Raw genomic sequence first — 14,399 nt, forward strand, 5'->3', positions numbered from 1 at the left:
TTGAGTGACAAAAAATACAAGATCAGACGCGCCCCTCCACGCTCTGCTTCTCTTTACGCGCGACTTCAGCAGAGAGAAACTCCACAAAACACCTCAAGTATCAGAAGTCCCAGCGAACAAACATTTAGAAAGAGGATCAAATGAATCAGGACAAGCTCACCATGTGCTTCCCAGTGGATTCTCCTTCTCCCCGCTTCTCCTGCTCCTGCGATGCCTCCTGTCATGAAGAGGAGCGCAGCAAGTGTCCGGACATCCAGCTCCAGCTCGTCTGCAGAGGAGCAGAGCGGGAAGACAAACCTACCGAGGGGGCAACAACGTTGGGTACTGAAGGAAGGAGGGGGGGAGAGAGGGAGGGAGAACAAATTAACGGGATCAGCTGGGAGGTGTCTCTTCTTATAGTAACTGACCTTGCAGCCAAGAGCTCCCACCTCGAGAGGAGCCACATCCTGCCTGACGCACGGCGCCCCTCAGATATACTGTAAATCCATCACACCAAACCAGGACGTTACGAAACGGGGGTTCACTGGGCTGATAACCTTTCATAGTTCACAGTAACCTCTCTGTGGATAATCCACACGCTGATATCCACTAGACTATTTGCTTCATGTCATCCTAACCAGCCTAATTACGTCTATTTGTGTGATTGATCTTTCATATAGCTTATAACAATATATTGCGAGTGCCAGTGGCACCTTTCTAATGAATATCATGTGACAAAATGCGGCCTACTCCTCCAAAGTCCAATCAGATAATTAAACAGGAAAAAAATGGCCTTAAGTGTACTAAACATATTGACTCAAGCAACAGTCTATAGTTAATGACCGATTGGAGGCATTGTATTCTTTGGAGTAGACTTCTGGCTTTACACTTTCATGCTTTCTGAACTACTCTGCGCGTCACTGCGCCGCCATTTTTACATGAGGGTGAAGATTTTACTTTTTTTGCCTCCAAGACATTTTTCTAACAGCTGTACTGTCACTTTGCAGATGAAGATTTTACACATAAAACACATGATCCGCTGTAAAAAATGACGCATTCAGGCCATTTTTCAACTGTGAATATTTCTACTTCTCAGACTTTAAAGTTAGTATCATGATGCAGCCCCTTATCCCTGTATAAGAATCATACCTTTAAAGCATTCTATAAATTATACTGCTTTATTTTACTTGTAATGTTTTGTTTGTATAATAGAGTATTGCATTGTGGTTTTACTGTTTTTACTTTAAATGATTGAATGCTCTCCCCACCATAGTCAGCTTGTTAAATGATGCACAGTTACACATTAAACCACTCTTTCAGATAGAATTACATGCGTTAGTAAAAACAATAATGATGAACAAACCCGCCAATCGTCTGAATTTCTACGGAGAAGTTGCAGCAATGACAGACTAAATGTCAGGATATTTCATCATTATGTTTAATTACTTGATACTTTACGGCAGAAAACATAACGCAGTGCTAAATGCTTCTCTCATATAATTTTAAGTCTCATTTTTGCAGATTCATCTTTGTGATTTTTTTTTTTTTTTTTTGAGTGACAAAAAATACAAGATCAGACTCGCCCTCCACGCTCTGCTTCTCTTTACGCGCGACTTCAGCAGAGAGGAAAACTCCACAAACACCTCAAGTATCAGAGTCCCAGCGAACAAACATTTAGAAAGAGGATCAAATGAATCAGGACAAGCTCACCATGTGCGTCCCAGTGATTCTCCTTCTCCCCGCTTCTCCTGCTCCTGCGATGCCTCCTGATCATGAAGAGGAGCGCAGCAAGTGTCCGGACATCCAGCTCCAGCTCGTCTGCAGAGGAGCAGAGCGGGAAGACAAACCTACCGAGAGGGGGCAACACGTTGGGTACTGAAGGAAGGAGGGGGGGAGAGAGGGAGGGAGACAAATTAACGGGATCAGCTGGGAGGTGTCTCTTCTTATAGTAACTGACCTGCAGCCAAGAGCTCCCACCTCGAGAGGAGCCACATCCTGCCTGACGCACGGCGCCCCTCAGATATACTGTAAATCCATCACACCCAAACCAGGACGTTACGAAACGGGGGTTCACTGGGCTGATAACCTTTCATAGTTCACAGTAACCTCTCTGTGGATAATCCACACGCTGATATCCACTAGACTATTTGCTTCATGTCATCCTAACCAGCCTATTACGTCTATTTGTGTGATTGATCTTTCATATAGCTTATAAACAATATATTGCGAGTGCCAGTGCACCTTTCTAATGAATATCATGTGACAAAATGCGGCCTACTCCTCCAAAGTCCAATCAGATATTAACAGGAAAAAATGGCCTAAGTGTACTAAACATATTGACTCAAGCAACAGTCTATAGTTAATGACCGATTGGAGGCATTTGTATTCTTTGGAGTAGACTTCTGGCTTTACACTTTCATGCTTTCTGAACTACTCTGCCGTCACTGCGCCGCATTTTACATGTGAAGATTTTACTTTTTGCTCCAAGACATTTTTCTAACAGCTGTACTTGTCACTTTGCAGATGAAGATTTTACACATAAAACACATGATCCGCTTGTAAAAAATGACGCATTCAGGGCCATTTTTCAACTGTGAATATTTCTACTTCTCAGACTTTAAAGTTAGTATCATGATGCAGCCCTTATCCCTGTATAAGAATCATACCTTTAAGCATTCTATAAATTATACTGCTTTCATTTTACTTGTAATGTTTTGTTTTGTATAATAGAGTATTGCATTGTGGTTTTACTGTTTTTACTTTAAATGATTTGAATGCTCTCCCCACCATAGTCAGCTTGTTAAATGATGCACAGTTACACATTAAACCACTCTTTCAGATAGAATTACATGCGTTAGTAAAAACAATAATGATGAATCACTCTGAAAAGAACTATTTCATTTCATACATTTTGATAGTTAATTCCATTTTAAATCATAAACAACAACAATTCTCTACAATATTAAATATTTGTGACTAAATTAGCAACAATCAAAGTTAAAGATTCCCTCCAGACATGTTTGAAGAAATACCCTTAATTCTTAAAATGACATTTACACCTCCTCCCTCACTGAAAAATCCACAATTGATGAAAATACAATTATTTCTTATTTTAAAAGTTTAACTACTGGATATAAGATGTCTCTTACATTACCTAAAGTCAATTCTCTCTTGTGTGTGCAATGCAGATGTCACGTTTCCTCATCACACTGGTGTAAATTGTGGATTGGACCGGGATTGACTTCCGATTAGTCATGATACCACAAATCATGCTCCAAGGGACAAGCTGTAAACTCTGATTTAAAGTGAGCACAGAGAAACTTTTCTCTTTCGTCAGGTGAATTAAAAAAGTTTTAGTGTCCCAACTCTAAACATGCATCATTCTGCACAGTGAGGGTCCATGCCCCATGCAGGAGAAGTAACAATGACCATAACACATTTTTGAGTGGAGGGTCACTTTAAAGTTTGGGGGGGGGCAGTTATTAAGAGTTAAATTTAATAAAAAAAAAAAAAAAAACTCAGCTAATCTGATTAATGAGGATAGTGGTCTGCCACCATAAACAAACAAGACCACATCAGATTTTGATTTAACTGTTGTTAAATCCTAAATGGTGCATGAAAAATAACTTACCTCATCTTTTCCCAACAGAGCCCCACCCGTTTTGAAACAGTGAGAAGAGCACAGACAGACACGCAAATACAAAAGTCTCTCAATATAAATTAAGCAAAGCTGTTCTAATTTTGTGTCCTTGCATGATCCCACTGCTTACAATAAGAAGCTAATTGAGAAAATATGTTTCCTGGACCCTTAAGTGAAGGATCTGAGTACTCCTTCCAACATTGGTGACACATTACAGTCACGTTATGTTAATCTGAGTGTAACAATTGATCTGAAAATAGATCATTTTACTGTATTTTTTGTTACAAGCTCCGGAGAAAAAACTAAACCACAAAAAAAACAAAAAACTTCCTGAAACAGATTGATCTGCTCCAGAGACCATGGCAGTTTTCCCACTTTACAAAAGAAAAGTAGGACTTTAAGACTTAATTCAACATTTCATGACTTGTTACGGCGTTTTGTTAACACTGTGCAGATCCTCCACCTCAGGTTTATAACCACTGGCGGGAAAATTGAGAACACAGAGAGAAGCCAGTTGCAGTAGCCTTATCTTGTATCGTCCAGGCAGAGAGCTCACCCTCCAGTTTTCTCCAATTATCCCTCAGTGGAATAGGAAAAATGGTTGAAGTTAATTGGCTGGAGTGGATCGTTCTCAGATGTGAAGCAAAACTGATACAGATGGAAATATAAGAAAGAGAACTGAGGCGGAGGGAGGGAGGGAGGGAAGGAGGGAGGGAAGACGCTTGATTGGAGAGGAGGAAACTTTCCCAGAGAAAGCCATAAAACTGATTGATGACTTCCCTCGAGGAATGTTTCCCCAGGTGTGCTTTGTGTGTATGTGTGTATGAGTGTATGTGTGTGTGTGTATGTGTGTGTGTGTTTGTGTGTGTGTGTATGTGTGTGTGTGTGTGTGTGTGTGTGTGTCAAGTAGTTACAGTGCACTTAAGAAATGCTATCCTTGGACGCAGGACAAGTGCAATAAAGTAAATTGAAGGGCGAAATAGCACGTTTATGCGTCAATATTGCACTTTGGCAGCATAAACACAAAGACACAAGAGATTTCAGTGAGCTGAGATGAAGATGGAGGTAGAGGTAAATTGGTGCCATTATTGAATGATTCAAATAACATAAATGCTAATGGATAACAGAAATCATCCCTGAAATGAAATAAGAAAAATGTTTAAGTGCTTAATAAAACACTTCAGGTGGTCTTTGACAGGTGCGCTGCAATGCCAACGTTTGAACCCTGCAGCAAAGAGTGTGCTGAGACTCAAATCAAAATAAACAAAATACCACGGAGGTGTAATTATAAAAGTCAACATTAAGCCACCATGACAGAATAAGAGCAGATTTCACAATACAGGGGCGTCTCTTTGATGGATTAGCTGTGCTCAAACTTTTTAAGTGCTACAATATGGCACTATGCTTTGTTTTAATTATCAGATACTGTATAGGCATGAGGTGCATAGACTTTATGGTATATAGAAATTATGTTTTTTTATTTTACATCTGTGGTTGACATTTATTTTCTCATGTAAAGGAGGAAAGAAACACTTAATGCTCTCGCAAAAACTGAATACAACTTTTTGTGCCAGAGTGTGTAGTTGTATTGACCTGAAAACACATTTCAATTCAATTCATTTTTATTTATATAGAACCAAATCAATATCATTTTTTAGTAAAATTAACTCTATGAAGGAAAGATTTGTTGCTATGGTCCAAAAAAAATCAGAAATTAGGTGAATGTTTTTATCTTGAGATAATAAATAAGACAAACGTTAACAGTAATATTAATAGTTTTAAAAGGAGGATCCCATTTTCATTCCATCTTCAAAGGGAAGTTTAAGAGAACAGAAAAAATTACCTGAAGACAATGGGTGTACCTCAAAGATCCATGGTAGGTCCTCTACTATTCAGTTAAATAGCAATGATTTCCCACAACATTGTAGCCAGATAGAATAGCAAATGTATGCTGACGACACTGTTTTACACACCTCTGCATAAACAGTAACTAATAAGTGCTATGGAAAGGTTTACATGTATTAGTTTGAATACTGGTATTGCAAAGGATATATTTTTGTCCAAAACCAATATACAGCCCCCTGATTTTGACATCATCTCATCAACAGTGGAACAACTGATATTATTGAATTTAGATATGTGGGTGCAATTCTGGATCCAGTATCATTATTGCAGGATACTGGAGAAACAATCTTATGAGCTTTGAGATATTTATCTGGACCTTCCTCTCTTATGTGATTTTAGATACACTTGTTGCTGATGTACAGTGTATAATTTTGTATTGTGTCCTACAATGCTTGTTTTATGCTCTTCTGTCATTGTATGTATGTTTTAATTGTGACCTGCCAGGGGATTGCAGCAAAAGGTTTCTCTTTGTAGCTTTGACCTGGAGGATCACCTCTGGTAACTAAAGGTTTGTACTAAAAACACACAAAATGACGTTTGTCTTCAGAAATCTGCACAAAGCATATCCTTGACAGTACGTTGGTTTTTGTTTTAATGCAACAAGAAAGATGTCTTTTTAAAAAAACAAACAATCTTGATTGAGTTCTTTGGCTCTTAAACTTGGTTGGCAAACTCAGCAGAGTGGAAAATGACCCTGGTTGCCATGAATCCAAATGCAATGTTTCTTTGTTTTTCCTCATTTCCTTCACTTTGTCCCTGGCATGAGTGCTGACAGGTGTTGGATGGAGATGTTGTTTTGTACTGAAAGGAAAAACTCACTGTAAGTTAACCTGCTGCGTTCAAGGATCAATAGTCAAGAAAAAGACCACTGTCAAATGTCCAGAATGGTTTACCTTCTGCTTATGATGATATAACAATACCTTGTCCTTGAAGGGGAACAGATGACAAATAGCTGGAAGTCCAGAAATTCTTCCAGCAGGTATATATCATCGTGGTGGTCTCAGGGCTTAACATATTGACCATGGATGTTTGTTACATGTAAACTCCTCTCTGATGTATCTCTCCCTTCATTTTCTGTCACATCTCGACTTAGTACTGTCCATTAAACACTCCATGACCTCCTGTGTAATATGATAAAAAATATTGTGTATGGTCCAGTAGTATTTTTTGTAACTATTAAGCATTTTTGTCTCAGGTTGTGGTTGATGGACGGTTCGTGGGTATTGTGCCACATGTGTCAGGTGATGACAGAAATCTGACCGACCTGACCTTGCATAATAAAACTTTAAATATAAATATTTGTCAGCACCACTCTTTTGAAATGCATTACATACGACTTCCTTTGAAGATACAGTTCATATGTAAAGCATATTTGAAGTTTTATTACGCAAGGACAGGCCGGTCAGATTTCTGCCATCACCTGACACAGTTCCCACCCACCATCCATTAACCATCACCCATAACCTGAGACAAAAATGCTGAATAGTTACAAAAAGTATTTCCAATTAAAATTCCTAAAACATATCTGAACATGGGAGTGTTGTTTTTTGGAGATAGTACCTTTTGGAGATAGTTATCATTGCATCTGGAAACTATCAATTTACTATTAGTTATAGATTTAACTGTGGAAATATTCCATTATCAAGGGAGATTGCATCACATTGCTGGATTAAATAAAGCGTAGAAAGGCACGTTGGTATTTCAAATGCACCTGGAGGTTTTGTCTGCGAATAAAACACAAAGGGTCAAAACTGGAACAGCACTTTTTATTGATTATTATTGTCACATGACACATTTGTGGCCAAGAACTCACAGATGCTTAAACACCGTTTTTTAACTCAATTACTTGATGCACATTTGAGTTAAGCACATGGTGTTGACCGTTTTCTGTTGATTCCATGACTCATAAACTGCCTCTTTTATATATTCAGTGATAAATTCAACACAACTAGTACAGGTAACAGATGCAATACCATTTTGTCTGCACTTTGTTTTGCTCCTCAGTGCCCTCCTGTGGCTGGACTTGGCACTACTGCTGTGTGTCTCTTGAACCCAGCAGCAGCCCTCACATTTTCATTAGTAGGCAGAGAGAAGAGGATAAAACAGGAAACTGACCTCCCACTCATGACGGAACAGGCCTTTTTCACTAGGCCCTTGTTAGAACTGGGCTCTGCCTCCAGGTAACATGTAATAAAGATCTGCAGGAGACAGTACAACATGATTAATGTCAGAGTGCAGACCAGATTATTTTTGGTTGACAATAAAAATTGTAATTTATAGATCTGTGCTCACAGCGTGTGTGTGTGGTCCTGGCAGAGGAAAAAAGGTTTGGGCTGAATCTGGGGGAAACGAGAGCTGCAGCCGCTCAGCTCGGAGTCTGTAAAACATCTGCAAAGAACACACATATCCTTATCAGATTTAACTTCTGCCCTCAGCATTTAATATATCAGTAATTTGGGTGCATTTAATATTAATGGGATACAGGAACTTGATGGATTTATGCTGCCGGCATGGACCACCAAAAAAGTGATCAGTGGAAGTAGTTTTAGTTTGGAAAATTAATAGGAGGAACTACAGTAGACATTAAAGACACAGGACTCAGAGGTCAGAGTAGCTACACAGCTTTCTACATACAGATGAAGAGGAAGAGGAAGATGATGATGATGATGATGATGATGATGATGATGATGATCTACAGAAGCCTCAGCGCTGTCCGTTTCACCCAGGAAGTAAACAGACAACGTTCTCTCACTGCTTCAGTAACCTAAACAGAGAAAACATACAGAAAGAAAACTATTATTTAAATAAAATAAAATGAACATTTTTGAACAAGCGATCCATCTTTTTATTATATTATATAAGTATATTTGGTCTTTCAGGGAAAATGTATTCCTAATTTGGATATTTGAGGTTGAGATGACCTGACTGGGGCAGAGATCAGGGGGGACTCCAGGTTGGCGTCAGGGCTCTGATGCTCACCGTGTCCCTCCTGCAGGGTTAGAAAGGGACTAAAATCACTATTAGTTCACACTTCCATCAATGCAAATACAGTCTGAAAGTTACTAATTGATAAGAAGAAACAGAAAGTGCCTTGTCCATGGTGCATGAAATAATTAAAGTAAAATATATTCAAATGTAAAATTATTACTTTTCAAACACATTAGAGTATGGTGTGTTTTAGATTTCTTTATTCACAGTGTGATATTGAAGTGCAGTGAAAATATGTGATACTTGTGTCTATGATTTCTGTCCTTTTTCTCCCACATCACACTTAAAGTAATGTGAAAAAATAAATTACAAAGGGATCACTTCAGGGCCATTCTAGACAGGAGGAATGATCAAAACTATCTCAGTTTACATATGGAGATGCTTTTCTTGACTTTAGAACTTCTCTTTGTTTGATACAGTATACATACTGCATTGTATAAAGTACAATATATACTTTTATCTCCCTGACCTCCACATTTTTCTTGCTTTTCTACCAACAATAAAACGTAACAGCAACGGGACATATGCAGCTCTAGAGACCATTATGTCTGAGTAACTGCACCTTTTATATTCACACTGCACAGGAATGGCAGCTCCTTCAATCTCCGGGCCTTAAGGTGATGTTGGAGGAGCGAACTAAAGCAAGTGTAAAAGTGAAACAAAGCAAAACCACTAGGTGGCAGCATTATGCAACTATACTATGATCAAGCTTTAGCAGGGTTTGTTGCACACAGGACACTCTTTTTTTAGCAACTTTTACTTACTCTCCAGGCGTACTGACATTGTATTTTTAATTATTACAAAGCTCACCGACCATCACTTCACCTCTACAGTCAGTCAGAGGTGCTCGGATGATCTTCCAGACACTTTGGCTCAATGCTGTCCTCTTGACATTTCACCAAAAAGGTCTTGACCTTGTGATCTCCAACTGCAGTTATTATTCCATCAGGGTTTGGTTTGTTTGCCTGGTCTTGTGAGTTTAGCTCAAGTGAGAGAAAGACAGAAAATTTGATAACCGTAGCATCAAATTATCATTAAGTTAGACACAATATACAGAGAAAATGTGAGAGAGGCAAACTCTTCTGGTAACAAAATGTGCTTTCATATATTTTAGCAAATTTTTCTTCAACAACCTGCAGAAAAAAAAAAAAATGCAACATTATTATGTATAAAAAGCATTTTATTCAACATGAAAAACTGTACATATTGCAATTAAAGATGGCAGTTTGGGGTAAAAAATAAGTCATGTACCATATAGTGTTGGCATAAGAAGAGATGTAACAGCGTTCACACATGATATAACACTGAAAGAGTCTCGACTATTCATGGTAAAGGCTTCAAACCTTAATCCAAATAGATGAGTGTTTTAAAAGGTGCAACAGTTTATAAAAGGCTAACACCATTTCTATAAAAATAACAGGAGAAATTTAGTGTTAAATTGTACAAAGCATAATCTCACACCAATGTAACTCTCAATGTAAACTATCACAAGATTTGGCACCAGAAATAAAGTTAAAATAAGATTTTTCATTCAAAAGCTGTAATAGTTAAAATAGTGTAAATATATGCACTGGACCTTGTGTCCAAGAACACAGTTAAAAACATGTCTCAATACATAATTTCAATTTCTCAATATCCATTGATTTGCAGTTTTTCGAGCCAAATTCTAAAACTGAGGTTTTGTGTTGTCTTCTGCATTTTTCTTTTTTTCCCAAAGTGTTTTCCTCATAGCTCCCCAGCGTCATGCGTCTTTTGCTCTTCTTTCTTTGTGTTGTCATTCGCTCCTTCTTCTTCAGCGCTGTCGCTCCCCGCCTCGCCGGCCCCTCCTTTTTTCCCCATGTCTCCTTTCCACACCTCCTTAAGGCATTCTGAGAGAGGGAGAGAAAAACAACACGAGGAGGAGGAAGAGGTTTCAGCAACACAGTTTGCTTTCAATCAGAGGGAAGAGAGAGGGCTGGGATGTTTGGATTTCAGTGAGTTCATGTGCAAAACTAAAAGTATTTTTTTATTTTGTTGGCATTCATTCCTGTTTCATTTCCTTGGGATCCACCTTGTAACTTGTGTTTGAGACAGTGCTCTTAAAGAAAGACAATGTAAAATAATGGGAGAGATCAAGAGTGTTGGACGAGACTTTACCAAACACGTTTCTGTGCTGAAGTGAAGCTAACCCCACTTTCTCTGTGTCCCCTACCTAGCTCTGATGTCTTGAGGATGTGGCTCTCACAGAGGAAGTTCTCCAGTCTCTGCTCCTGATGATGGAAGTACCAGTCCTCCACCACCTCCTCATACTCCTCCAGCATCGTCTCACACTGCACAACACACACGATCAGATATTTAGTTTATATTGAGGTCTCTGAAATAAATTAGTTGTGCTCCAATTTTCCATTTCCCACTGCTCCACAAGTGCTGTACTTGACAACAGCAGGACACACAACCCTACCTGTTTCTTCATGTCCGACACCTCTACAGACGGCTCGTCCCACAGTTCAAACGGCATGCCCAGATCCACTTTAACTCCTTTGTGGACCAGGTTCTTCAGAGTTGTCATGGTCTGACTGGCTCCCTGCAGTCACACAAAATAGCGATCAGTCAGTTTTCTATACAAAGTTAAAGAAATGTTTGAACATGACAAAAACTCAAACAAGAAAATTTTTAATTTTGGGCATGGTTGATGTTAATAAATGATGAAGCACAAGTTTTTGGTAGAGGAACTCAGACTTTAGGTCACTGACTAAACACACAGGAAACACAGGCACACTACTTACAAGCAATCCTTAATATTTTCCATTAGAAAATCAAAACTTCTCATTCTTTCCTGTGCTCTTAACTCCATTAGGAACATACAATGTATGTAACTGGGTGTGAAAAATGTTAAAACATGAGCAAATTAACTTCACCTTGGCATATCGAAGGCTGCCAGGCCTCTCTGCATGGACGTTATACTGCAGGATGCGCTCACATATGTTGTCCAACGCCTCTGTCAGCCGAGTCTCCCTGAAGTCAAAACACATGTTTAAATGTTGGCCTCACACACATAGACACACGGCAGAGTTGTAGGCTTTCTAGCAGTCTAAACAATGCAAGAGTGAGATGTCGTCTTAAAGGGTAACTCCATAGATTTAACAAATAAAGCTGAGTTCTCTAGTGGTGGGGAATAAACCTCATTTTTTAATATCAGTAGTGAAACTGGAGAAGTTAAAAAAAGTCTGAAGAAATAACAGCAGTGACATGGACTCCTTTGTAAAACAGCATGTAAACTAATAATTGTCTTCTCCCCATGTTCAAGTTATATTCCTCAGACAGAGTTAACTTACGACGTGTTGTATTTGATCTTTCTTCTTCTCTTGCCTGTATCCAGCACTTCTCCAACCTCCAGCACTTCTTTGGAGCGGCCGGTTTTCGCCAGAGCATCCTGCAGTTCCACTGTCAGAAACTTACACACTGACAGACAAGAAAATACAACCTTAAAAAGCCGTAAAAACTTTTTTCTACCAGCGTGCATGTCAAAGTTTATAGGCAGACAGAGGACACAGACATTTGTAAACAAATAGCACCATATCGGCGGCTAGCTAGTGTCGCTTTCTCGTCCTACCTTCGCATTTATTCGGCAGCCTCTCGTCTTCGTCTGCTGCGACAAAGCCGCAGACACAAAACAAAGCCAGAAAGAAAACATTCATTGCGACAGTTTGCTGTAAATCCCACAGGCGACCTAGAAGTTTAATATTTCAGCAGCCACATCGGCATTTTTGACGGCGACTTGCCACTGCGCATGCGTAGCCGATCCCCGATGTTTCGATTTCAGGAGAGAAGGTCGATAGAAGAAAAACTCAACTCCAAATAATACGTATGTCATTTGTATCTATTCTCATATTTTTCAGTTTTTTACTTTCTTAAAGTCAGCAAACCACTTCTCACTTGTCTGACCCCCTGCTCATATTATTTTCCATATATAATTTTAAATGTTTGCTTTAATTTCAACATAGTCCTGCGAATTTTAATTGTAACTTTAGATTATAACTAGTATGCTAATATATAGCCTAGCCGTTTTTACAGTATACTCCAAATATACACCAATTTATTAAAGAATATAGGAATATAAAGAATATAAGAATACATGTCATGTGATTTTGATATGTTTATAGTATATATTATTTAAAAAAGTTAAAATCTGCAGTGCTGAACTGAAGCTGCAGTATTTAAATAAAAAGAAAGGTATGCAAAAGTAATCATATTTATTTAATTGGATATATTAATTTTTTATCCAAAATATTACACCAATTTAATGCATTTTGAGATATTTGTCGTAACACTGTCTGAGATTTTAATGCACCAGTTTTCTGGAAGGATTTATGTATCCATACCTCATGTATCAGCATTTATGGTATAAATACCATGAAAATATATTGGACATATGTGCCATTGTTGCCATATTTTAACACATACTTTGAAGTATTGCCATCTATTTTACATGGGATGGGATTCAAGCAAAGTAGAGGATGTGTTTTGAGGTTTTGATGGTCACGTTGCTTTTTACTTTTATTCTTACTTTTCAATGTTGGATCTTTACCTCTTTGTCCCTTGATGTGTTCTTTAAAAAGCCCAACGTAAAATGAAAAAACAACAACACTTAATTTTTAGCCATTGCAGTTTATTTGCTGAAACATGCTTTTTCTAGGTCATCACTAATACACTGTTGCAGGTTGTGAGGTTGATCACATATATAGGAACGGGGGATAATTAGCCTGATATTTGGCAGTGAAGCAGTTAAAATAGAAGGTGCTTGCCTCTTGGTTTCTCAGGTGTCAGGGGCAACACACTGGGCAGCAACAGATACTCCAGGAGTCTGTGTGGGAGAAGATAGAGAGAAGAGGAGAAGAGACTGAAGAGATAAGGGGGATAAAAAGAGAAGAGAGAGAGAGTCATTGGCCATGTTAAAATGAGGAGAGAGGAGAAATGGGGTGAGGCACGAGTGGGGAGGAGAACACGACAGAATGTGCAATCACCAACCAGAAGAGCAGCAGCAGCAGCAGCAGCAGTAAGCAATACGTGCACACACACTCCTGGAAAACACATTTGTTTATGTTCTCCAGCAGCAGAACAGCTTGCACACAGGTGTCAGAGGATACACTGTTCATCCTAAGTGTCTGAAACTCAAGAGTAACTGCAGTAAGTGTAGTATTTTACTGGTGTGAGGGTTTCCACGGCTATAATTGTGTGTTATGTCACTTGGAGTGGTGACTCGTCTGTCTATTGTCTGTGTGGAGGGAGATAAAGTTACACAGGCGCTCGGCTCCAGCAGCAGTGTCACCCTGCCCTGTGTGTCACGGCTGTATGCACATGGACACACACACTCATGCATCAACACTAGAAGCTGTTACGTATGCACACACACACACACACACACACATGATACACAGTCATAAGAGATGGTGTCAGGGATCTTGCACCCTCACATCAAGCTGTACTTTTGTCCTGCAGCATCATAGAGCTGCAGGAATATCATCATTACTCTACTTTTCTATTGCATTTTATTCATTAACATCATTCACATATATTGTTTTTTTTTTATCCAGGTCCAGTGAACACAAACATTAAATGAGTTCCTGGTGGAAATGTTTCAAACACTCCTGACAGAGTCGGAGGAAAGAAGAAGAGGAAGAAGAAGAAGAAAATTTTGCTTTGGACGCAGTCAGTCGGCTTTTAACAGCCAAAGAAGAACAACAGGAAGGAGTGGACACATTCTGCCTATTTTTGGTTGTGTGGTTGTCGCTAAAAAAATTAGGATTCCCTGAAGGATTTCCTAAATGACCAGAGGAGGACATGAACCTGCATCTAGTGCTGGGACTTAAGGAATAGTCTCATCTCAGGACAAGCAAGTGGATAAACC

General features: G+C 39.0%; 2 protein-coding genes across 2 annotated transcripts in view; both read right to left on the reverse strand.

Annotated features, from left to right (window-relative positions):
• Positions 1–1,973, reverse strand: part of LOC111233011 (netrin-1-like) — a 16,845-nt gene extending 14,872 nt beyond the window's left edge. The window contains exons 1-3 of the mRNA XM_022760734.1: positions 1,937–1,973; positions 1,690–1,854; positions 161–268 (exon numbers count right to left, since the gene is read on the reverse strand). Of these exons, the coding sequence (XP_022616455.1) occupies positions 161–268; positions 1,690–1,854; positions 1,937–1,973 (310 nt within the window). The remainder of the gene's footprint in view (positions 1–160; positions 269–1,689; positions 1,855–1,936) is intronic.
• A 7,722-nt stretch (positions 1,974–9,695) lies between these two features.
• cnpy4 (canopy FGF signaling regulator 4) lies at positions 9,696–12,268 on the reverse strand. The gene is made up of 6 exons (XM_022760780.1): positions 12,105–12,268; positions 11,827–11,953; positions 11,410–11,506; positions 10,953–11,075; positions 10,704–10,821; positions 9,696–10,380 (listed from the first exon to the last, which is right to left on the reverse strand). The coding sequence occupies exons 1-6, from the start codon at positions 12,187–12,189 to the stop codon at positions 10,238–10,240; spliced, it is 693 nt and encodes a 230-aa protein (XP_022616501.1). The 5' UTR covers positions 12,190–12,268; the 3' UTR covers positions 9,696–10,237.
• Positions 12,269–14,399: the final 2,131 nt, after the last annotated feature.

The sequence above is a fragment of the Seriola dumerili genome, unplaced genomic scaffold, assembly GCF_002260705.1.
Source record: "Seriola dumerili isolate Sdu_G_001 unplaced genomic scaffold, Sdu_1.0 BDQW01000362.1, whole genome shotgun sequence".
NCBI classification, from domain to species: Eukaryota; Metazoa; Chordata; class Actinopteri; order Carangiformes; family Carangidae; genus Seriola; species Seriola dumerili.

Coding starts and splice junctions, on each gene's coding strand:
- cnpy4 (XM_022760780.1), bottom strand. CDS start 12,189: ATGAATGTTTTCTTTCTGGCTTTGTTTTGTGTCTGCGGCTTTGTCGCA. Junction 11,954..12,104: donor GCTGCCGAATAAATGCGAAG/GTAGGACGAGAA, acceptor CTTGTCTGTCAG/TGTGTAAGTTTCTGACAGTG. Junction 11,076..11,409: donor GCAGCCTTCGATATGCCAAG/GTGAAGTTAATT, acceptor GTGTGACTGCAG/GGAGCCAGTCAGACCATGAC.